Genomic DNA, 26,531 nt, shown 5'->3' on the forward strand with positions numbered 1-26,531 from the left:
TTTATGCTAATTGATATCACTCTTGCCACACCTCCCTCCCCCAATAACTTCATTTGACCTTCACTGGACAGTGAAATGGTGCAGGTTGTCTCTGATTTTACACACTACAGTCTGAATTGTACTGATCTGATCTGGGGATGGTGTGGGGTCTGTTGTACTTTGTTAACAGGGGGGTGAAATAAATGATCTTTCGGTTTCCTCTATTTCTTTCACACCATGACCATCCCACAAAGGCATGCTAGAACACATTTCAAAGAAAACTTCAGCAACATATGGCACCAGACATCACGACATCAGCTTTCCAAACCCTAATTTAATATGCTTTGCCAAATACTCTCCTTAGTGCTTGTACATTTTTCACAATAAAATATATTGCACCTATCAAACAGGTGTCAAGAGGTCTGCACAAATGGATGGTCAGACTTTCATGTCATTAATGAACAGCCCAGGACCAGTAGGTGGTTTGTTATGTATACATTATGCACAGACTCTAGTTTCTGAAATACAGTTTGGACAGTGTTTTCCATCAGATTCATGGATCACATAAGCAAGAGACAGATTTTGCAAATTATTCTCTCAAAAAATAGATAAATGAATTCCGTATTTATGACACTGAAGGGAAAATTGCAATCATGATGCAGCAATGCTAGAAAAATAGGGTATATGTGTATGTGATATATTGCGTAGCCTTGTCTGTGACTGTTCATGCAGTGTAAGAATTTCTTTATCCAAGGACAAGTTCTTTCACCTTCCCATCTGTCCTGCGATTATTATTTTTTAATGTCTAAGACAGGTGGCCTGTTGGAAACCTAAAACCCTATGGGTACAAAATATGATTAAAATCTGATGTTGGTCTCTAAGATAAAGGAAAGCACCATGTTTAGTCAAGAATTTGTAACTAACCTGCATAAATATGTCAAAGGGAAAAACATTTAACGAAAAGCATTTTTAATTCTAGCTCACTAGACGCGGTATCAAAATATTGCATGCAATTACTCCTCTGTAGAAGATATATTGATATGTTTTGGTGTTGCAGCAATTGTCTGCATTCTTTTATATAAAGCTTATTTAAATATAATTTAAAACCAAGTCCATTCATCCCCAATAATAGACTAACACATTCAACCGCATACTTGGAAAACATTCTAATATTTAATATTATTAATGCCCTGTAATGAAGACTAATGACTTTCAGGAGTTCTCATCTTGTGCCATGTCATGTGCGTGGAATTTCACGTGGTAAATGGTGTCCTTGGCAGATTGTATTTTGAACCAGTTTGATACGAACAGTCTAAGACCAACGTAGGGATGGAGAGCAACGAAGTAGTACAGTGGTACCTCAGGTTACGTACTTAATTCGTTCCAGAGGTCCATTCTTAACCTGAAACTGTTCTCAACCTGAAGCACCACTTTAGCTAATGGGGCCTCCTGCTGCCCCCGCTGCACCATTTCTGTTCTCATCCTGAAGCAAAGTTCTTAACCTGAGGTACTATTTCTGGGTTAGCGGAGTCTGTAACCCGAAGCGTATGTAACCCGAGGTACCACTGTATGTGATCCAAGAGGTGCACCTTAGAATCTGTTTCAATGCCCCAGTGGATGGGGAAAATTCTCACACGGCACAGGCTGTATTTCTTCAGTCTTACTATTCTGGCCTGTATTTGTGGTGCCACATTGATACTGTACATAAATTACCCATTTCTTTTCAGTTTCTAATAAACTTTATCCCACAAAACAAAACAAAAACCCAAATTCTGAAGAAATTCTCCCCAACAACCCAATTTTTCAATATTAGGTTCAACATGAAGCATGCAAATTGCACAGCTTTATGTAAAATTAACCAGTAACATTTTGTTTTGTTTAGCATAGAATATACACACGCTCGCACCACACATGTACAGAGAAAACATGTTTTAGAAAAGAAAATGGATATTATGTGACTTTTCTGAAAGCGGAGAAGATAGACAATAAGAGTTACCTTGTCAAAGAATTCAATGTAGATTATATTTGGGGAAAGAAAGAGTTTGCAGGGTAAATCATCATATTATACTTTCAAGTATTTCTCAGGTAAAAAAAGTACACGAGAATCTATTTAGTTTTAAAGTTTTGCACTTTGCAACTTAGAACTCTAAGTAATGATTGCTGCAGATAATTAAAATTTAAAATATTAAATTATTTAGTATATTCTGAATAATTGAAAGAATAAAAAAAAACCTAAGCAGTGTAAGACTGGAAGCAGCTATGCAATATATTTCCAACTCCCATATAATAGAATGAAGGTATACATTTGCCCTACTCCTACATTATTTTTGTTGCTGTAAAATGCGAATTTCCAAAGCCTCATAAATGAAATGAAACTATATTGATTCACATTCCCTTCAAAAGAAAATAGAACACTACTCTCTAAGGAGCATTCAGTAGATATAGTTCCAATATCAAGTTCAATTTATAATATTTAAATTTGCCTCTATTTGAACCTATGTCTCACCCTGTGAAAAATTTGTAATATTGTCATTGGGTAGGATATGGTCATTGATTTGTCTTGCTGGTCAGTTTTGCATAGAAGGCCAATTTTACGTTACAACTACAGTGGTACCTTGGGTTAAATACTTAATTCATTCCGGAGGTCCGTTCTTAACCTGAAACTGTTCTTAACATGAAGCACCACTTTAGCTAATGGGGCCTCCTGCTGCTGCCACGCCACCGGAGCCCGATTTCTGTTCTTATCCTGAAGCAAACTTCTTAACCTGAAGCACTATTTCTGGGTTAGCGGAGTCTGTAACCTGGAGCGTATGTAACCTGAAGCGTATGTAACCCAAGGTATCACTGTAATGTCAGACTTGTCTGGATTATGAGTTAAAGTGCGGACAATGAGACAACTGGAAATTATTTGTTCTTGAATCAAATTGCGTTTGATTTGATTTAGGTTATATCAGCATCTGATTTTGAGATGCATGTTACATTTCTTTCCTCAAAGTTTTCAAATTATTCAACAACTATATCAACTAAATAATAAGGGCTGGATAAAAGATTGGGGGTTTTGGATGTTTTTTGAAATCCCACGCTTCTATCATTTGTAGGCCGATTTGCTTTCTAAACAAAAGATGGCAGAAAGCTAGAAATGTAGTGTAATCATTTTATTATGAAAACACATTTTTTTGACATTTATTTATTTAAAATATTTGTTACATGCGCTTCGTTGTTACAATGTATCCCTCTTTGGGATTATATGCAGTTTAGCAACACAATACCTAAAATAAAACACACAAAAAACCCATTGTTTGAAAATGTATGGTTCTTAAGGAACTTGTGTTCAATTTAGATAAGGGAAGGACATATTCTTCGTAGACAATGAAAACTGCTGCTGTGTTCTTGGAATGCAAGTACGGTAAGGGATTTCATTAAAAGTGTACAGTAATTGTCAAGGGAAATTCCTGGTGGACAACAAGAAAAGGTGACTGTCGGGAACTGCTCACTGCTGCCCCATGTGGCAAGCAACATCACTGCAGCTCCTCAGGGACTACATAGAATCCAACCACTGGCTCCTTCTGGGCAGAAAGGAGTATAAGAGAACCACTGGTAGCTCACTGTGATGTGTTTGCAAAGCATTTTAAAAATAAAATTCTTTGCATCTGCCAGTGCCTTTAACAGAAGATGAATCCTAAGAGGTGTCCAGAGCAAAGTCTAGTCCTGTTACGTTGGAAGAGTTTCAGATATTAAGGCTTCAGAATGCTGACAAGGTGGTGCTTGGTTTGGCCGGGGTGAACACTTGCCTCCCTTGATTGATAAAAAAATAGCAGCAAGAGGACAGCTGGCTGGGCAAGGGAGCTGATTAATGCTGCCGATCGGAAGGTCGGCGGTTCGAATCCCCACAACAAGGTGAGCTCCCATTGCTCGGTCCCAGCTCCTGTCAACCTAGCAGTTCGAAAGCACATCAAAGTGCAAGTAGATAAATAGGTACCACTCCGGCGGCAAGGTAAATGGAGTTTCCGTGCGCTGCTCTGGTTTCGCCAGAAACGGCTTAGTCACACTGGCCACATGACCCAGAAAAACTGTCTGTGGACAAACACCGGCTCCCTCGGCCAGTAAAGCAAGATGAGAACCGCAACCCCCGAGTCGTTCGCAACTGGACTTAACTGTCAGCCATCCTTTACCTTTTATGAAAAGGGGTGGTCCCTGCCTGTTTGAAGCAGGGAATAGTAAAGCCACTCCTCAAGAAACCCTCCCTAGATTTGGAAAATCTAATTACCGGGCCAGTTCCCAATCTCTCCTTCTTGGGCATGGTTCCTGAGTGGGTAGTGGTGGACCAGATCCAGGAGAAAACTGATTGTCTAGATCCATTTCAACTGGGGTTTACGCCCAGTGTTTGCACAGAAACTTCTTTGATTGTCCTGTTCAATGACCTCTGTCAGGAGAGGGACAAGGGAAATGTCTCCTTGTTCATTCTCCTTGACCTTTCAGTGGCTTTTGATACCATCAACCATGGTATCCTTCCAGAGCGGCTGTCTGAGTTAAGAGTTGGGTGACACTAAGAATTGTAAAGCGTTTAGTTTCAGAATGGATTTGGTTGGACTTTGGGTGTCTATGTGCCCTACTTTATTGAAGATATTCCTCTATTTGAAGGACTTCCTGGTCCATGTCTGGTTTAAAGACAAAAAAGGAAGGTCAGGGCTTCTGAAGTTCACCATCAAGCTAGAAACAAATACACCAAGTGCCAGAAGACAGGGACTATCCATGGTAAATAAGGATAAGAGAGGCACAACTTTAAGCCGCAGAAAGAGACCTCTTAGAAAATATTTAACAGGAACCCAAGTAATATCAAATAACACATTTCAATCTCACAAAACACTCCATCTTAATAGAGTGATATGTATTTTAAGATTATAATTAGCCTCATTAAGTAATCAAGACATTTTAGCAATGCAAAATAGTGATAAATGTTTTGTGCCAATTGATGAGATTTTTATATAAGATTTGTTGTTTAAAATTGATTTCCAAGATGAAGAAGCTCCTGACCCAACCATATCAGATGATACTGAAGGCTCACTGTTATGGAAGAAAGCACCCTGCTACTTTCTAAAGGAGGTGCATGTGAGGTTATTGTGGAAAATATGGGAGAAGAAAGGAAAAGAAATGTCTCAAATGTTTTTTCATATGGCAGCATGCTTCGATATTCAGCCATGATGTAAATTTGTGATATTAGCAGACACTACAGTAATGGTGACCTATGGCGGCAGCAAGCTTTGCATTGAGCACAAAGCCATTGAGGGGATCAAAGGGTAACTCTTGAGACTCAGAGACCAAAAGTGGTCTCATTCAGGCCTACTGAAATGTTCTACTATTATAGACAAATCATGTTAAAAACATAATGCTCTCCAAGACTCTCTAACTTTACTTAAGTGTAAATGGGAGAGCCCAATGGAATATACTTCTGAATACGCATAATGAATGTAAGAGAAGTCTTGCTGGATTCGACCAAAGGCCCATGTAGTTCAGCATCCTATTTCCTGCAGTTGCCAACCAGATGCATATGGGAAACAAGGAAGACATGAGAGCAATACAGTGGTACCTCAGGTTACATACGCTTCAGGTTACATACGCTTCAGGTTACAGACTCCGCTAACCCAGAAATAGTGCTTCAGGTTAAGAACTTTGCTTCAGGTTGAGAACAGAAATCGTGCTCCGGCGGTGCGGCGGCAGCAGGAGGCCCCACTAGGTAAAGTGGTGCTTCAGGTTAAGAACAGTTTCAGGTTAAGTACGGACCTCCGGAACAAATTAAGTACTTAACCCGAGGTACCACTGTATGTGGTCTTGAACACATAAACATATGGAACCAGACCACTCATCCAGCGAGCTTAGTATTCTCCACTCTGATTGGCAGTGGCTATCAGGGGTTTCAAACGATATTTATTTTTTATTTTTTATTGAATTTGTATACTGCCCTATATACCCAGAGGTCTCAGGGCGGTTCACAGAATAACAAGGCTTCCCAGCCCTACCCCGAACCCCTGGGTACTGCTCTGCCATTAAGCTATTGCCCCTCCCCAAGGGTTGTTCCCAGCAACTGGTATTCCGAGGCAGACCAGGCTACAGATTGATGCTTGGAGATTCAGTATAATATGAGTGAGATGCAGCATACTGAACGGTGAGATTCAGGGGAAAAAACCCTGCATCCATTGGGTTAAATTTCTCAGAAACATAAAACAGAAAGGAAATACATATTTTCTGCTTATGCTATCATCTGTCAACTAAACTTGGAGATGCAACTTTTGTAGCACAGTTGTTTATAAAAACACAAAGCTGATTATCATCACTATCTGCATATTCTGCCAAGAAGGACAGTGTCTGGCTCTGAATAATAGCTCTAAAACATTCCTGACAAATATAAAATGTGATCTGAACGGAAGTGTCCAAGACATGAAGCAACTACAGAATTTGAGGGCAGAAGTGGGGATGGGATCTAATGTGCTAAACTATCACAGCTTCTATGTGCTTAGATCTCAGAGCACTCTAGAAAAATGCTAACAGGAGCCTGTTAGCAGACAGGAGGAGGAGGAGGAGGAGGAGGAGGAGGAGGAGGAGGAGGAGGAAGAAGAAGAAGAAGAAGAAGAAGAAGAAGAAGAAGAAGAAGAAGAAGAAGAAGAAGAAGAAGAGGGGAGTTTGGATTTGATATGACGCCTTATCACTACCCGAAGGAGTCTCAACAGCTGACATTCTCCTTTCCCTTCCTCCCCACAACAAACACTCTGTGAGGTGAGTGAGGCTGAGAGACTTCAAAGAAGTGTGACTAGCCCAAGGTCACCCAGCAGCTGCATGTGGAGGAGCGGAGACGCGAACCCGGTTCCCCAGATTAGCAGACTACCGCTCTTAACCACTACACCATACTGTATTTTTTGTGATTGGTCAAGTCAGTCTCTGTTCTTTGTTTGACCTACAGAACAATGGTGGTAAAGGCAGCGGCAATGAATTATCTAGCCAGCAAAATAGAAGCTCCCCTTGCCTAATGGTGGAGTAATACTGACCTACAGGGAACAGCAGCCTCTAAGTATCCAAAACCAAACTTGGATCAAGTCTAAGTTAGCATCATGCTAAGGCTATATCATACCAAAAGTATCAAGGTAACATGCAAGCAACTTCTTTTTTCTCTCTGCAGACTGATGATCTGTTCCTTGGCTGTCGTCCAAATAATCACAAGCCGTAAGAGACAAGCAGTGCAGGTCTGTTTTAGCATGCCAGACTATATTTTGCCTTGGTCCTAAGTTTAAAAATTGACTTGGGAACTGTAGTTACTCCTAGTATATTTGAAGGTACACAACTACATCAGGGCTTTCCTAGCATCAAAAAATGAAAGATAAACTAAAGTGCATTATGAAGTTACAGGAGCACAACTCGGAGGGTAAGTTCATGGATTCTGAGGAATATATCTTGTAGAAACCATCTACGTCTTTGTGGATTTCCTGAATATGTAGACGACTCAAAACTTGAGAGCCCATCTATTGCACAAGAGACCCCAATTAATGTGGTGTGCCAACATCAAAAAGGAAGCCCAAGCACAAGTGTTCATTAAACCCATTTTACCAAGTTCCCTAAGATTGTAAGGGCCACAACAGAAACTTAAGGGTGTCCCTGTATATAGTGTATGGCGAGTATCTTTATTTGGGTAATTTCCATCAGGTGCTTTATTTTTTCTTTATGCCTACATACATCTCTCTTTTTTTTTGTATTGATACCATTTTCCTGTTTCACATATTTTAAAATTTCAATAACTATAATCCATAAAAAGATAAATCACTTCAGTCCTACTGGAAGTTCCATGATCGGATGCTATCTACTGTACCTCTGACGTACAAACAGTAAGGGACAGTCATCACCTTCATATGATGCTTGTGAACTCCTAGAAGCTTCTCACTGGCACTGTTGGAAACAGAACAATGAGCTGGGAGTACCTTTGTCTGATCAAACAAGGCAATTCTTCTGTTCTTGCGATGCATTATACCATCATCCTTCTTCTTGCCAGAAAACTACTTGCAAACACTGGGAGATTTTTTTACTGCCACTTAAAGAGCCAGAGCCCTGCTGTTTGCCATTGCTGTTATTGTCAAACTTCTCAGTTAAGGCAGAATCAAAGCACTGTAAACGACAGAATGGCTGAGCTTGGCACTAACACAGCGATGGGCTTTATCTTAATTATTATCTACTTATAGGTAAGTAGACTAATAAGGTTAGAAAATACCTCCATCTTTCAATAGCTTATTTACTACCTATTTTAGGAAATAACATGTTTCACATTTAAAATAAACTACTGATTAATCTTTAGCTGTGATTTGTAAAAACAATAATAATAGCAACAATACAAGTATACAATATATCCAGAATAAATTGCAATTCTTTACAAAACCAATTGCATCCTCAGTATAATATTATTTCTAGGCAGGGGAGAACCAGGCATAGGGCCTTCTCGGTGGTGACACCCGCCCTGTGGAACGCCCTCCCATCACATGTCAAGGAAATAAACAACCATCTGACTTTTAGAAGACATCTGAAGGCAGCCCTGCTTAGGGAAGTTTTTAATATTTGATGTTTTATTCTGTTTTTAATCTGTTGGGAGCCGCCCAGAATGGCTGGGGAATCCCAGCCAGATGAATGGGGTATAAATAATAATGATGATGATGATGATGATGATGATGATGATGATGATGATGATACTATTATTACAATTTGGCTCTCAGATGCTCAATAGGTTTATGCTGGGATAATGAACAAAAAGAGGATGGCAACTTCAGGAGACTACTGCCACTTCTCAAAGACCAAAGGGTTGTCTGTGAGTGATGCAAATAGACTCTGATCAATGTTCTGTACACCATGCACAGACCAGGTTCTCTCTATGCCCATGAGAAGCCCACTAGCAAGACCTGAGCAAAACAGCACTCTCCCCCCGCCCTGCACTTTCCAGCAATTGGTATTCATACTGCCTCCAAGCATGGAAGGCATGGCATAGCCATTTGGGTTAGTAGCCATTGAAAGCCTTATTCTCCCTTAATTTCTCCAACCTTCTTTTAAAGCTAATCAAGCTGGTGGAGGAGGTATGCATGTGGGGTCCCTTACATGCCACCATGTTCCTTACATACCACATGTCTTAGGGACCAGGATATGGACTAGCTTTCTTCCAGTCACTAGCATGGCATCTCCCTCCCCAATGGGTGGCTGGGTAATGTATCTGCAATCTTTAGCCATTCCATTTCACTTTAGTCCAGCAGGCTGAGCTCTTAAGACAGCAGGTGTGTTCCCTTATTTCTTAGTCCCTGCTCTTACACTGCTAGTTCATGGAAACTTTAGCTCCGGGATAGGGAACCTATGCCGTTCCATATTGAACTCCGACTTCCATCAACCTCAAAGCCAGCATGGAAAATTGTCAGGGACCCTGGGAGTTGTAAGTCCAACAACCTATGTAGGGCATCAGGTTCCCCATCCCTGTTCTACCTTATGAAGTTGTGGCCTGCTTAAGCCCAGTTTTGTGTGGTTCTTGTCCTTACTTCATTCTTCCTTACATGCTTCTCACTGCAGAAGCGGGACAGAGAGAAAACTAACAAGCTGCTGAAAAAGGAAGTAGTTATACTGGCCAAATAGAAAGCAACAACAAGAAAGAAACAGACCAAGAGAGAACTAGGTGACTGTCACAGAACTGGGATTCCTTCATAAAGTCTCTACCCCTCTTTTCTCAACCAACCCCCTATGATTGGTAAAATAAAAAGAACACAAATTAGTTATTCCAGCTTTATTGCTATAACCAATCTCACAATAAAATGCACAATAAATTGGCAACTGCTGCCATCTGGCACATTGTTCATTTACCTGAAAGCAACAGGGCTCACATCACAAAATGGTAGTAATTACCACATATTAGAGAGCTGTGTGTTGATTACCGTGCTTTAACACTCTCAGTCCTTTAATCACTATCTACATGACTTCGAAACTATCACAGACAGTTTCAGAGCAGTGTACTGGAGCTCTTTTGTGAAGTCAAAAACCTAACACAGCAAGTTGCCTTATACTGACTGAGCGGCTCATCTAGCTCAATATTCTCCACAGAAGCAATGCCAACCTGGTGGCCTCCAAAGGATTTGGACTGTTGATGGGAGCTGTAGTCCAAAGCATTTGAAGGGCACCAGCTTGGTAAAGGTTGGCCTCCAGGATTTCATACGGGATGTTTCCATCCTTATTTTAGCATCCCAAGGATTGAACCTGGGACCTTTTGAATGCAAAGCATGTGCATTGCCACTGAGCCTTAGCCATTTCTCCAGTTCGAAATGCTATTTCTGCATTCACAGATTAAGGAATTGTTTCTAGGTAGTGGCTTGCCTACAATAAAATATTGGGTAGGCACCTGTACGTACAATAATTACACAATATGTATGTACACAACAGCAGATTAGACTCGGGCTATTACTGGAGCCAGAATTTGATCTGCTTCTCTTGACTATTCAGGACAGATCCATGGACGTTCATGGAACAGCAAAGATCAAGCGGCAAGTGCCCATGTACACTCAGCCAGGAAACATCCCAAACAAAAGACTTCTTGTAACAGCAGCCTCAGTTCTACTCTTATAGGCAAAGCTAACCTGCAATAAGCTATTTTGTTCAAGAGATGAAAACAGACAGAGGAAGAAACTAAATAAACGTCTCTGTTGGAAGCTGCTTCTATCGTTTAATCTGTCAAAGATTGAAAAATAGCACACATCTGAAGTAATGACAGAAAAATCTACCTGGGTGCAGTACATAAGAATATCCCTTCCGGATCAGATCAAAGTCCTACCTATCTAGTCCAGCACCCTGTTTTGACAATGACTAGCCAGATGCACAATAGCATTCTCTCCACATGTGCTGGATAGTGCCCTATCATAGATTATTTTTCAAAATTGTGTTTTTAACCACATAGTTGACTATATTAGATTTTTGCCAAACGTACCACATTCAAACCTTTCTGAGAAGATGCATTGATAAAAAAAAAAAGCCTGCAGTTCATTTCTCATGCTGAGCCAAGCGCTAGAGGAGGCTCTCGATTCTTGGCAAACGTAATCCCTAAGAGATAAAAAATTGATATTCTTTCTGCAATCATCAATTAGAATTATCATGGGAAATGGGAACCCATTTTTGAACTGGCTTCTTAGGTGGGCCCATTCACGTGGCTTTTTTTCATACAGGTAAGTGGCCACATGGTGCTGTTGTTATTGTAATTATCTGTATGCTTTAAAGGATTTCCTATATTTATATACAGTTTTAATTTTTAATATTTAATTAAACAATTAATGATTTTTAAAATAAACCTCCCCCTTTTTAACTGTTCTGATTTTATCTGTAAGCTGCCTTGAGTCCCTGTCAGGAAAAAAGGAGTGGTATAAATATATTAATAATAATAATAACCCTTTCTCTTGATGGTTTCAGGTTCTAAAAGAGGAAGAAGCAGGAACTTCTCTGTTTGAGCTGGATGCCACCTAATGGTCTGCAAAGATATGGAGAGTCTACCAGCCAACACCATTTGCACACATTTATATGTTTTAAAAAAAGGACTTCAGAATGGTAAATCTAAACCTAAGCCAAACTGTGCGAGAGAGATTTTTGTGGCTATTTTTATACGATATTTTTCCTGCTTCTTCTCAACAACAATATATTGCATTTAATAAGAGTTTTGCCCAATGGGAATCAGGTATGCACTCATGTTTTATGCAAGAAACTGCCTAGATTGTTTGGTTACATGTTCTCTTAGAAAAGGGCTTTATGCCCAGAGGAAGCCAGAATTTACTCACTGCCCCTGTGGCACATAATTGTTTCAGACCCATCTGCTTTAAAACTCTGGAGTTCCCCATCTTCCCAAAACATTTAAGTATAAGTTTATGGCTATTATTAAGAAATAATCTTAGTAAATGATCGAACTGCTGAAGAGGCTTGAATGTTTTACTCCCATGCAAACACACCCAGGAGTTTTAAAGCGGTAAAAAGTAGAGTAAAAATCCATATAATTTCCAACCTCCAAATGTACAGAGCTAGCTACCATCTGAAACAAGTACCTACTAGGACTGCTAAACATAAAATTTAAATTGCCTGAACCAATGCAACTTGAAATTATTTGCTACAGCAAACAATAAATTGAGTAGCAACGTAGACTTTTTTTATTTATGTAGAGTGGCAGATAAGTGTCCTGACACGTTTCCAGTTATTTCAAGGCCATTTGAACAAAGTAGCTACACATTGGAAGACAAGAGTGCCTGGCGTGCTCTGGTCCATGGGGTCACGATGAGTCGGACACGACTAAACAACAACAACAAGCTACATATTGTGCAATTAAGACTGCAATCCTATTCTCAGCTACCTGAGAATAGGCCCAAATGAATTCAGTGGGACTTTACCCCTTGGTAGACATGCATAAAATTGCACTAGTAGAAGTCCAAAGTCTAAGGGCACGTGTACACACTTAAACGCAGCATACTTTCCAAGTGCCCCAGAAAAAGCAGGACATCTGGAGAGACTGGGGAATTATGTCCTTGAGTCCGCTAGATGACACTGCAAGGGATCATTGCCTTAGGAGAGAAAACATTCTCAGGGATGACTCACACCCCGGCCAGCACCTCTTTAATCTTCTACCCTCAGGCCAGAGATATAGAAGTATAATCAGTCGTACCAACAGGCTAAAAAATAGCTTCTCTCCATGGGCTGTTAGGCTGTTGAACGGAAAATAACATAGCGCAAACTGACTTGCGAGGTGGTGTGTTGTGCGATAAGCACACAGAGTGCAATGAGATTGCATGTTTGGGGGGGAGGCTCAGTTAGGCTTGGTTAATTTCATTGTACACAGGTTGTACATTGTACATTGACAAGAAAGGTATTATTATCCTGTTTACTTGTGCAAGCCACTTTGGGAGCCGCGCTCTCGCATCATGTTCTCCATCCCAAAAAAGTGCTTTTCTGGAGCAAGAGCAAGGCGTGAGTCACATGACTCACCTGGGAGTGCATCCCGAAAGACACATGTTCTAGTTTTGGGTTGGAAAAATTTGGATGGTAGGACACAGCAGTATGGGAGCCACTTCTCCATGCTATGATTCCAAACTGCTCTGGGAACATGCATATCACATGGGCAGGGCCATTTTGTTCCTTCCTATGTGGAACTGCTATCAGTAAGGGTTACTTTAACTGTAAGGGGGAAAGCCTAAAAGACCAGGGGGGGCAAAACTAAACACTGGAAGTGTTGTCTTTATAACAGAGCTTTGCTGACAACAATCTTTGTCTTCCATTCAGCTTAAACTAGCTTCCATCAGTCCAGTTTCTAACTGCAGCCAATAGATATAAAAGCCATAGCATGCATTAGATAAGTCGAACAATCAAAGTTGGGCTTCACTGTCCAGATGACATTCACTACAAATCCAGACCTGATAATACATCGTTTCCATTGCATTTTACTAATTATTCCATTAAACACAATGGAACGTACATGACCATACAGGGTTTTTTTTGCTTTGCCATTCAAATGAAAGTTCACTGCAAAAGAAGCAGTGATTATAAGCATCAGGTTTAAAAACTAAGCAACAATTTTTACATTTTCCAAAATTGTGCAATAGCTACGCAAAAATTAAAAATTGTTAGTACTTTGAACTTGAGTTAATTATGTCAATGGGAGTGAATAAGTGACATTTGCCCTTGTAGCAGAATGTTTATATATTGAAAATTTTAAAAACAACACTTGAAGCTGTAGTTGATTTTATTCAAATTAGGGCAGGAAAAAAGCACAATTCCCCATTGCCTCCTGATAATAATGATATAATACGTACATTATATCAATAATACCTCCTGATCATTATGATATAATACGTACATTAAACAAAGAAAGAAAGAACTTTCACTACATTGTTCACATGAAAGTTAAGAACAGAATATATAGATCAGGCAAAGGTGAGTTATTATTTGACTGTTGTTTTGAACTGACATTTTATTTTGTTGGCAGCCCAAATGACTGACTTATTTAAGATTCAGTAGAACTTTGGTGCAAGTTTTGAGGGTTTTATAAGGCTTTATATTTCTGAATGCTTTTATACGTTTATAGCATCAGTTTTTTGGACTCTAGTAGAGCCGCACACAATCAACTCCTTGGAATCTCAACATACTTCATGCAATGTTCTACAACCTACACATTCCTAGAGAAACATGACATCATTAATGTTTTCGAAGGAAATATATCTTTGTAGCCAAAGATTTGGAATCAATGCCAAAAGGGACAGGGTCTTCATTTCAATAAGAAAGTACTATATCACTCAATCAACAGCTGAAAAATAAACAGATCTTCCAAAAAAGCTGTGTTGACTTTACTTAAGTTATCAATGTGATTAGTTCTATTTTTAACAAGTATTGCGAAAATATAAATAGGTAACCACTAAAACGTAAGCTCTTAATGAAACAGTTTTTGCAGCAGCAGCAACAACCCAAAGGGGAGTTGTTGTTTTTAAGGAAAAGGGTAATTTTTCAGCACACATAGGAAAAAGGCTTTCAGAATAATTTAAATAATGTCAGTACCTTTCCCCTAATAAACTGTGGTTCAGCTAAATGTTATATTTTATTCTCAATTGTTGGAATAATTTGCAACAAAAATGTGACTAAAAATGGAGGAGGATAAATAATTTTTTTAAAAAATATACCCCAGGACTTAGAATGTAAGGACAACAAAATATTTCTTTCAGCGTGGACATATAGGACCAACATATTGTATAAAATGACTGAACACAGCTGGCACAGCAATCCAAATTCACAGCACAAATTCAAGCTCTAAAATGGCCCAAATCAAAGGCTACTCCAAATCTTTTAAACTAAGGGATCTTTTCAACAGTCTCATCCAGAAAACAGATTTAGCAACAGTGCTCACTGTAAGCAAAAGCTCACTGCAAAGTAAGCTTCTCTGTTTTTTTCTTCCTAGGCAAAATGTGAGTCTCAGTAACTCGCCAAAACACAAACAAAAGAATCATATATTCACTTGGGAGGAAAAGAAAGGTGTGGGGATGAAATAAAGCCTGTAAAGAAAGAGACAACAGGATAATTTAAACATGTCTAAAGGCTTAGTTCTGCAATGTTCAACTATATTGCTCTGTACCTGGCTATTTAGTTCACCCCCGTTGCAATATTAAATTGACCTGTAATATTATTCCCAACATGAAATAACTTGAACTATTAAAAATGTTAAGCTTTCAACTACTGGAACATTGAAACAAAGCGGAAGAGCCCACAGCTCAATGGAGGAGCTTGTGCTTTGAATATAGAATGACCCAGCATGAACCTCTATCATTTCCAGGAAGTTAGCCTTAAAAGCTTCTTCCTGAGACCTTGGGAGACCCCCAGTTTGTCAGAAAACAATACTGGGCTGGCTGGACTAACAGTCAGACTTGCTATGGTGCAGCTTCATTTGTTGACAGAGAAAACAAGATAAATCAGTAAATAGGTTTCATTTAATAATGAGAACGAGCACATTGGTCCAACCTTAGCCTTCGAAGAGCAGGAGTGGTCCTTCTATTCATGGAAAGTCTCTTATTCAGAGAGACCTGCTGGCAGAAGTGGAAGGGGAGGTGGTTTTTGCCAATTTCTGCCTCACCCTGCACCTTCTCAGTGTTTCAAAGACGGCAGAGTTTCTGAGGATGCAAAGGAATGAGGTGGGAACTGGAGGAAGCAGCCCTCCTCACTTCTGCTGGCAGGAGTTTCCTCTGCTCAGAGGTCCATTCAGAAAATGCTCCATTGAACAGTGCCAAAGTCAGGATCCAAACAATATTAATGATCAAAATATACAGCAAACTGGTTAAGCCATTTCAAGAAGTCCTTGAAGGTTGCCAGGTTCCTCTTGCCACAGCCCATCACATGCAGTCTGGCAGAGAAATTTACAGCCTCACTTCTCAAGATAATGCAAAATCAATCCCCATTCACTCACATATGCAACCCAGATTGTTCTCCTAAATTGTCCCATAAAGCACATTATAAGATGACCACACCTTCCCAGGTGTATCCCAGGCGTGCCTGCAAACCATCCATTCACTTTCTACCTGTTCTCATTGGTTGGCTTACTTTAGGAGACTGTCATAACATGGACAACATCAATTGCCTACCTATACTGGGAGACTGAGGCTGGCAGCTGGCCCATGTTGGAAGGGTCCATCAGGCATGGGTTTCTGGGTGAGGCAATTACCACTGTCAAGCAGGCATAGGCTGGTGGGTCAGTAGTAGTCCCTAGGAGAGGGCAAAAAGCAAACAAGGGAAGATGGGAGTCAAGGGCAAGGGAACAGGGTCAAGCAGGTTGAGGGTGAAGAAAACAGACCCCTATCAGAAGGTCCAGGACTGGAAATGATTTGACACAGAAAGGTTTATAGAGGATTCCTCTACAATCAAAAAACAGATCAGGGCGCTAATCAGGAGCTGAAAGATTCTACAGCAACAAGTGTTATTTTTTAGGCCTTCTGAACTGTTGAAACATGCTGCTGCACACAAATTCTTATTCAGAAGTGGCACCTGTCAGGAACTTGCAAAACTGAGGAATAATCAGTAAGAAGAAGGTGGGGGCAGAGGGCTTTTACTTTCTTGACAACCATGCTCAATTCTCTGACAAGGCATTTCTTTTCTGATGAATCATTGAGACCCACTGATTTCAAGGTGACTTAAATGGAACAAACTTATTTCAACTAGAGTTTAGACAGCTGAACATAAGGCATCCCTTTGAATTCAGGATTACCAACTAGTTTATTTTCAAATTTCAAGAATCTTTGCAGGTCCACTGTTTTGGGGTTGACTGGTTTAGAAAATAATAACAGGACTATAAAAATAAGTTAGCAGACTGATCCTATGCATATCCACCTAGACATAAATCCCACAGAGTTCAATGGGATTTTCTCCAAGGCAAATGTGTGCAGCCTACAAGTATTATCCAAGTAAGTTTGCTAGCATTTACAATAAGGTGATTATACGATCTTACATGCCCGTGTTGATTAATGCTGTTATATCTTTTGTAATTTGCTCTGTAAACTTATTTTACAGTCATATAATTCTTTCAGATACACACACTTCTTTCCAAGTGCTGATTTTTATATGATTAACTTCATTTACTGGCAGCAAACAAAGGCAGCAATACTTTGGTAAACATAGTGGTAGGTGCCTGGCATGTCTGAAAGTGACATGAGAATCTCTTTTCCTTCTTCTGTACCTGCATTCAGAAATCCCCTGACATCAGTCCCAGGTTTTCCTACTATGTTTGATGTAATCTGATTTAATTTGAATAAAATGCAACCTAATTTATTATGTCGGAAGAATAATGCATGGCATATAACTTAAGCAATGTTTTCAAAAGGTAATAAAGTCAATGTAGCACAACCATCACAATTTTTTTTTTAAAAAATAATATATCCCCATTCATATACTTAAATGCTACCTTATTTATTTTTCATGCTTTACTCTGTTTCCCTGTTGTCATCCTACATTTGTAAAAAGAAAAATGACTTAAAGAAATTAAAGGAATCAGAATGTCAAATGGTTTACCAAAGGCAAATCATTGCTTTCTGAACTGCTAACCTTTCAAAAAGAGTTTTTCTTGTGGGCAATTTGGACAATTTGGACTTCAGCAAAGTATTTGACACAGTATGTGAATTATAACATATGGTATGACATTTTATATTGCCAGATGTAAGGTCTGAACTTGGGGCAATAATAATATGCCTGTCTACAAGAAACTCATAATCTACAAATGACAGAGGAATACAGAGATCTGAAGATCTGAGGTCGATCAAGGAACAAATAAAGGCAAAGGCATTTCCAAGATGATGAGTGAAATATTATATTTTTATACAAGAACCCTCTTAAAACGATAGGTCTAATTTGGTTACTATTGTGATATTGTTGATGGAGGATGGTGAGAATGAAGCTCAGGACCCTCTTTGCCAGTTTCCACTGATGGAAAAGAGTGCTGCTAATTTGGTGGTAGCAGGGGAGCAGGTCATGCTATGACAGACAGCTAGCCTCCTTTCAAGCAGGTAGGAGGATAGAATCTGAAGTTCTTCCACAGGCAGTAGCCAACATAGGGCCCCAAAGCAGGGTGCTCAAGGGATGTGATGGAGTCGGGCAGGTCATGAATCCAACAGAATCCAGCAGAGCCTGCAGATTGAGTCCTGACTACTGGCTTTTCCCAAGGCTCCTGGTTGTGGTTCAAGGACCCGATCCCTGCGTAGTGGAATGAAAACACAAGGACACGTGATATAAGGTTAATGGGCAAGAAAAGGCCACAACTTTATCGAAAGTTGTGACTCGTGACGGGATGACGAAAAGTGAGGCCGGAAGGCTGGCGCCGCAGCAATTTAGGCACCTGGTTGGGTGCCTGCCCGTGGGCGCCAGCCAGGTGAGTGGGAGGCAGGGGCCAAACCCCCCTGCTTGAGGCGGAGTCCGGCTCCCGACCACAACCACTCCCCTCTCTTGCAGGAGGAGAGTCTTTCCCCTCAAACTGCTACCCATGACCCAACCCAGATACCAGGTTAATCATGCAGTAAACTTTCAGGTTCATGGGAATTCATGAACACCCTCACTATTTTGCCATAAACTGGGGGGGGGGGGTAGAGCAGGGGATATTTCAATAGTTGTTTCAATAGTCTATTGTGGGGGGGACGACTAATATTTTATTTTCTTATGATAGTCCTTTTCTCTTTTTTCCTGATTTTTCTTCTTTCTGTTGTGCTTCGTTTGTTTGGTTTTCAGTTATTATTTAATAGTTATATACTGTTCTACTACCAGTTAGTACCCAGAGGTGCTGAAGGAAGGTCAGGGAGCAATCAAGTTTTAAAGAATAAACGTACAATAAAATTTTAACAACACATAATATGGGAATGATATCACAGTCCAAAAAGAAATGTCCCTAAGATCATTATTAATGCCCTTTCCTAAGTAAGATTTATACTACAGTAGTATGTGCCATAGGTCACCAGCTTCATCCAAGTTTATTTTCCCCCAGGTTCATCCTATAAGCCACCACAACCACCATGGTCCTGATCTCTTCTCTGGCAAACTAATCCTGATGATCAACAAACATGGGCTGAAGAAATCTGTATAGCTCTGACCACATCACGGAGGATGGAATCTGGCTTTTAATGATAAATACAGCAGCTTCTACAGACTCCTGAAGATCTTAGATTTCAATTAAAAGTTTCTGGTTGTCATGGTTGCGGCGGGGTGAGGGGAGGGATCCCAAAAACATGTTCACAGCTTTTGTCAAAAAAAGTAAGAAACAGAGAAAGGGTGTCAAATAGACAAGCTGGCCTAAGGCTAGAGACCCATAAAGCAATCACATCATTAGCAGGCACAGCAGCACAATTGCCTTTGAAAGCTTTATTTTGCACTTTAAACCAATAAAACCGTCAATGAAAGCCACAAACATCTCTTTCCCCCTCCTAGGCCTGTGTAGCTAAAGAGCACTCAGCCTCTATAAGGCTCAAGCCTCAGCAAGGTTTAACTCATTTCTGTGAACAGTAACTTGCCCTGTCCACACCAATGTATAAAAGTTTGCCTGAGCCACTGTCTTTCTCAGCAGGTGGAACAAAAATGCCCCAAGGAGAATCTAATGGCCATTGAGTTGGATAGCTTTATTTAGCCCATCTATTGCCCTTCCAGCAGTCCCCCTACCCTTAACCTGTGTCCTCTGGATGTTTGTGATTATCTTTTTTGTGTAAGATCAGGAAATAAGATCAATGTTTGCAGAATTATACTGACTATGAACAGGTTGCTAATGAAGATGAATAACGAGTGTGCAAAACTTTACAATTAGAACTTTATTCTAAATCAAATTTAGGTTAACTAAAGTAAAAAGGCTAAATTAGAAATCTAGAAGGCTAAAAAGCCTGCTGCCTATATCACTACTTACTTTAAACAGTAATTTAGAATGAAATTATTTTTATGAAGAAATGAAGTAAAGATACCTCATAGAAACTTAGGTAACACAATACCGCCATGGAAACTGAAAACTTAAGCAGAACTTGATGGGATCAGTTGCATTTTATAATGGAGATGTTCTCCATCTATGGAGATAGCGGATGATGTCCATCTAACTTCTACTCAAAGTATATTCATTGAAATGAATGGACTTGATGGGTCTATTTGAGTATGACTTAATTCACTATCACCCAGTGGGATTTTGGGAAAAGATTCTAGAGAACCAGTGTGGTACAGTAGTCAAAGGGTTTGGTTAACCCAAGGAAGACCCATGAAGACAATGAAGTTCACCAGGTGACCTTGTCAGTCATCACTTCTTACCCTAATATCCAAATAGCCTTGTTTTTTGAAGATAAGCATGTATATTGCCTTGAGTTAATTGGAAGGTCTGCAGTCAAAAAGCATGGATTACATTGTGAATTTATAAAAATCATTAATGGGAAACTGTTGTTCCACCTAATTTAGGTGTTGATTCACTAAATGTTTATATTCTTTGTTTAGGGTCATATCATTCTTACTGGTTTGTATCTAAAAATAAAAGTCCTTCTGTTAATGGAAGAATCTTTGATCTAGCAGAGACCTCTTCCAATAGGAGAAGAGATGAGGCCATTTTCCCTGATGTACCCTTCCACCTCCCATGTCACTTTCCATGCTGTTCTGAGTGAGTACGGAAATCACATTCCCTTCTTTTCATTAGTAAAACCATTCTGCAAACAGAAAGGCACAATTGGGTTCTACCCATTATTTTTGGCTGTAATCCTATACTAACTTACCAGAGAGTAAGCCCCACTGTACACAGCTGGGCTTCAAAATAAACATTCATAGGGTTGTGCTGTTCACCTCATAAACTAGTGATAAGTTTCTGAGATATATTTTTACGTTAAACAAAAATAAAATAAAAATAATAGAATGTAATAGCACACCTCAATGTGAGCATTCTGGCAAGTTATTTTGCCCATTTCTGTAAAGTCTAAAGACCTGTTTTATTTTAGAAAGAAATGAAATGAAAACTGAGAATCCAGACCCACTAATGATCAAAAGCAGGCACTGGATGACATGTCCAGAACCTAGGCAAAACCTAGAAAATCATGCCATATGGCAACTCTACACTCTAGTAAAAACCTTGGTCACCATGGGTAACAAGCCAATTTGAATACTTACAGCATGAAATGAGCCTTCCTGAAAGCAGAACCTGTGTGTGTAAAGCAGGCAGGGCAATGCATATCCATTTTGAAAAGGCTGGAATCCCATTGATCAGCAGATTGGCAGGGAAAAGGGAGCATGGGGAACTGAACTGGATCCCTTACCCCCTCATCAACAACTGATCAGTGGGTTATTGTTGTTTTTAAAGGGACTTTGCAAATAATGTGCTGGCTGCGGATCAGAGAAGGGAGCTGTATTTGCAACTCCCCATTGAAGAATCACGACTGCAGAAACTGCTAGTGTGTATTTATGGTCTCTAGCTAGATTAGGGTGACTATATGGGCTTACATTATTACTGAAACAGTTAATCCCATGAGCAACAAATGAAACCCTATTTTGAAATAAATTGTGTCCCAACACATTTTCCTTTTCCTAAGCAAACCAAATTTCTTTTTAAAAAAATGAATTGGAAAAGCTGCATGAGCTTGATTGCATTTCATAATTATTATTCTTAATATTTAATTTCTGTTTTAGCATATATGGATTGAGACACTGAAAAGCATGTACACAAAGCTTCTAAGGGATGATCTAAATTTTATTTTGCAGGTATTCCACTATATTGCTGCCTAAATTCAAAATTATCTTATGAATTTTACCAAGCAGGCCTTTTTGATATTTGAGGAACGGGGTGACAGCAGAGAAAAAGAGAAAATTCAAAAGAACAGTTGCAATTTTTTTACATCAGTTTTGCATCATAAAATTATGTAACCATTGATTTGTAAATAAGCTCCATCTTTCAATGACTTTATTGAGTGTATGACCTGCGCAAGCTTAGTCAAAACCTTCTCATATCATTGTATTTTAACTAGAGATTTAGAAGATCCAGTTAAGAACAAAAAGCTATTTTTAGCCATCTCACCCTTGCTTTTTCCTGTGAGACTAATTGCTGTCGTTAACAGTGGTCAACAGGTTTACCATACCTATCAGCCAATCATCCATTCCCATCACCCTTCTGAGTAATACCCCTCCCCACCCTCTCACTATATATAAGGGTCTGGTGACTTCTGTTTCAGTGTATCTGAAGAAGTGTGCACGCACACGAAAGCTCATACCAATAACAAACTTAGTTGGTCTCTAAGGTGCTAGTGGAAGGAATTTTTTAATTTTGTTTAATCTAATGGCTGATAGCAAGGAAGTTGCAATTTTCCAGTGTTACTCACTAATAATTCCTTTCAAATAATCAAGAGCCCTTTTTGGAGACAAGAGTATTCAATAACTCATTATGTGAAGCATATCTTGCCAAAAAGTTTGGACTTGAGGACAATGCTAACATACATGCATAGTATCAGCACCTCCAGAATCCATCTTCTTAGAGATTATAGATCTTAGGTGATTAGGAGTTAGATCCTATCTGAACTAAGTTTTGTGAATTTTTCTGTGATTACTGTTTTTGCAATATTATCTTATTTATTTACTTTACAGAAGCAGGAAAGAAAAGAGCATACAGGTAAGAAGGAAACAGCAGCTTGTGTCCAAAAGACTCATTCATCAATCACAACTCTGATTTCACTCATTGGCTAAGAACACTAAAAGGTGGAAGCAGCCAGGCTGGCACATCTCACAAAAAATCACTTAGAAGGGTAACTGCCCATTTTGCTTTGTAACTTTATTTCTAGGAGAACTAGAGACTTGCTTTTTAAAAAGAACCCAAATTTCATAGCCTGGGACTCCTAGTGGCTGTAGTACATCAGTACTCCCCAAACCTGTCTCTCCAACTTTGATCAGCCCCAGCTTGTACAGCCAATGGTCAGGGGTGGTGGGAATGTATTCCATGTTAGCCATGTTAACCTGACTTCCATGCGCACAGAAGACTAGATTTTGCCTCATTTTAGGATATTTATTGATGCTGAATTGCTTACCTGCCCTTCGCTATAAGGCAGCAGGGTGGGTTTTAACAATGTAAAAATACAATCTTAAAACAAGTTAAAACAATTGACCGGTCTTGCCCATCTCCAAAAACCTAGGGCCATATCCAAGCAGCTTGCTTCTACATGTACAATAGGAGCTTCCCCTCGTTCTCTCCTGCATCCTCTGCTAATCTTCTCTGCTGGGTTGGAGGAAAACCTAGAAAATACTGAGGGAGGGGCACGTAGGAAGAGGAGAGATAGCAGAAGTTCTAGCGCACAGCAAAAAGTCACTGAGCTAAAGGATGCAGTTCATTGGCTACATTCCTTATAGGTTGCATCCAATGTTGCGTATGCAAATTCACTCTTGCCTGTTTCAACAGTGCTTCCTGTTTCCCCCCTCCGCCCCGCAAGCTGCTCTGAGGGTGCACAGGAGTAGAGAAGAACGAGCAATTTTATTACACAGGTGGAAGTGAATTCTACTCATGCAAAGACAACCCTATGTACTTTCTGACTACCTCCATGTTTAAATTAAAAAGTTTTTTCTTCTTCCCCCAAATAATCATGAAACAATGTAAACAGCAGTCGCTGCTTAGCTTAATCTTTGAAGTTCTGTAGCAAATGATATCTTATTTTGATCACATAGATGTTTTGATATGTGAAAAAACAAAACAAAAATCAATCAAAAAAAGTGTTCAAAGGTGCGATGTTTTGAAAATATTGCCATGTAGCATTTACCGTAACAGCTGTACGTTTAAACTTTAGGCACAAACTGAACTGCAGAGGATCTGCTGCATAAATAAGATCCCCATGGCAACTAAATGTGCTACTAGATAACAGAGAAAAAAGGATTTATGTGTTTGCTGAGCTGTCTTGCCCTAGAGGAATTCTCCAGGCAAATGCAGGCCACCTGCCACATGTTACATTAAGCTCAGCCTTCTGGACTTATTTTCAACAAAAAGGTCCAGCAACTTTTGTTTGAAAGTTTTATTGAGCCTTATTTCCCAGTAACTCCAAATGAAAGCAGAAGCTTCTTATTTTCCTATGCTTTTGCATAACTGTGATTGCACATAAATTATGCATATAATTATGAATAAAAAAACAAGCGAGTGTGTGCAACCCCTACAAAAACAGGTAGCAAGTGAGCTAAATTACTGAGCTGTTATGCAGATTCCCCAATTTTATCTCTCTCCACAAAGATTGTCTCTTTAAAAGTAACCAAGGACCACAAAAGCCAACAGCAGGACTTCTATGCCAAAGGATAGTTGGTTGCTTTCATAACAATGGAATGCATTTATCATCTGAAAAGTGGGTTTCAGAGCTAAATCCAAAGTATTTGGAAGTAATGCAGAAGACCTGAAGGGCCACTGAAACATCTATGGGTACCGCAATAAAGCAGAGGGCAACAGGAAAAGCTGACAATTTAACAGCCTGATAAACAACACAGTTAAGTAAGTGACTGCTTGTACTACAGCTTTGTTTTATCAAAGAGTTTGCATTGCTTCCTAACTCCTATGTCGCTTTTTCAAAAGAAACCATACGGATGGCATTCTTCTGCACAAGTGTTGAGTTATTTGTGCCTAGGAAAGACCTGTAAAAAGTTAATGCTTAAAACCAGAACTTCACTTGTTAAAATTCTCAGGAGATGCTTTTGCTGCACTCTTTCCTATGGAGAGGAAATTGTGCTGTAAACTTGGAAGAGGAAATAATATGCATCACTCACCTAATCGGTATTGATTTCCTTATGCTCCTTTCACTATTTTTTCTTTAAAACCACATAGTAAGAACCAAATTAGAGAGTTCATCTTTAGTAATAACTTTCAAGCATTCTTTATTTGGGAGGGAGGGGAAGCTTGAAAATTATGATTGGAATGTTTTTATATGAGGTTTGTAATGTTTTATCAGTTGTTGCGTGATATGCTGTATTTTGTTTGATTAGCTATTCTGGGAGCCTATGGGATGTGGCACCATGAGTCAGTATGCCTGGCTGCTAACCAGAAGGTTGGTGGTTTGTGCCCACCCAGGGATGGCTATGGGCAGGATTCCTGCATTACAAAGGGTTGGACTAGATGACACTTAGGGTCCCTTCCAACTCTACAATTCTATGATTCCATAATGAAGGGCTGTTTATTAACGACTACTACAACAATAATAATAGGCAGAAAATAGAAAAAGCAAGTAGAAAGAAATCCTGAAAGCTCATTTTCTACTTTATCAGATTGCTAAAGCCCATACAGATACAGAAATGTATAAATTATAGCACTGAACTGCATGGACAAATCATGCATCTTTATTTCCATAAGACCATGAGTTTTCTGGGAAGCAGCAGAGCCGATGTGTAGACTGGCCAAGTGATCAGGCCAGTTGGCAGATACTGTGTTTGTGTGTGAGCATGCGCACATAAAAGCCATAAATGTTGCAAGCACTTTTTCACATGCTGCTTCCGGTAAGATTGAAGAATACACATGTGTAGTTTCTTCAAAGCCTTCCCTCCCCAAGTGGGAGGTGGCAAACCAATTTATTAAAGTGACGCACAGGCATCTGCAGGAACCGTACTCCAACCTGCATCATGCCCTAGTTTCTCCTGTACAGTGGTACCTCGGGTTACATACGCTTCAGGTTACAGACTTCGCTAACCCAGAAATAGTGCTTCAGGTTAAGAACTTTGCTTCAGGAAGAGAACAGAAATCGTGCTCCGGCGGCGTGGCAGCAGCAGGAGGCCCCATTAGCTAAAGTGGTGCTTCAGGTTAAGAACAGTTTCAGGTTAAGTATGGACCTCTGGAATGAATTAAGTACTTAACCCGAGGTACCACTGTAATCTACTCTTAGACATCAGAATTTTTGAAACCAAACATTGATATTTGAACTTCTCAAGTGAGCCACATGCTACTTATGATGCTATTATTCAATCACCATTAGACAGATGGGGCATTTAGCCACAGAAAGCAGCAACATTGCCCCTTTGATAACATATAGTAGAAATTGGCCTTAAGTTTTACAGTACAGGCAACAACCATTTTACATGCGTTCAATATGTTTGTGACTGTGCATGCGTGCAGCACCGCAAACCCAGAAGTGACTAGCAAAAAGGGAGAAAACGGCCATTAAAGAGTGCAGAAAGGGCAAAAATGATGCGTAAATAGCATCTAGCAATCCCACAAGCCTTTGCAAGTGCAATCCCAAGAGCCCTTGCATCGTTTGTGGCCTTTGAGTTGGAGTTTGGGCAAGGAGATTTGAAGGCAGTGACTGTGGTGTTTGCAGGCTGCTTCAATGGTGTTCCCAATATACATTTTCACTTAAATGTGTGTTGCCTCAGAACGTAACCCCCAGGTAAATGGGGAGTTCCCTGTTCTAACAAATAAATGTCTACCATTAACCAAGTTCAGCATGAGATAATGCAGATGATTACTGATGTTGAAGGGCTATTACTTTGCAAATTTTTAAGGATTGGGGTACAATTCATGTATCTCTAGCAAATTCTACATTGTGGCCTCCATTTTTAAT

General features: G+C 39.7%; 1 protein-coding gene across 13 annotated transcripts in view; it reads right to left on the bottom strand.

Moving 5' to 3' along the window:
• The window catches only part of NPAS3 (neuronal PAS domain protein 3), a 625,682-nt gene that overhangs the window by 471,949 nt on the left and 127,202 nt on the right, over window positions 1-26,531 (bottom strand). For 4 of the 13 annotated variants that reach the window (XM_028720997.2, XM_028721020.2, XM_028721002.2 and 1 more), the window contains one exon: window positions 16,128-16,248. The exons of the other annotated variants lie outside the window; for them this stretch is intronic. In XM_028720997.2, the coding sequence (XP_028576830.1) occupies window positions 16,128-16,248 (121 nt within the window). The remainder of the gene's footprint in view (window positions 1-16,127; window positions 16,249-26,531) is intronic. 13 annotated transcript variants of the gene reach the window in all.

The sequence above is a fragment of the Podarcis muralis genome, chromosome 1 (assembly GCF_964188315.1).
Source record: "Podarcis muralis chromosome 1, rPodMur119.hap1.1, whole genome shotgun sequence".
Classification (NCBI taxonomy): domain Eukaryota; kingdom Metazoa; phylum Chordata; class Lepidosauria; order Squamata; family Lacertidae; genus Podarcis; species Podarcis muralis.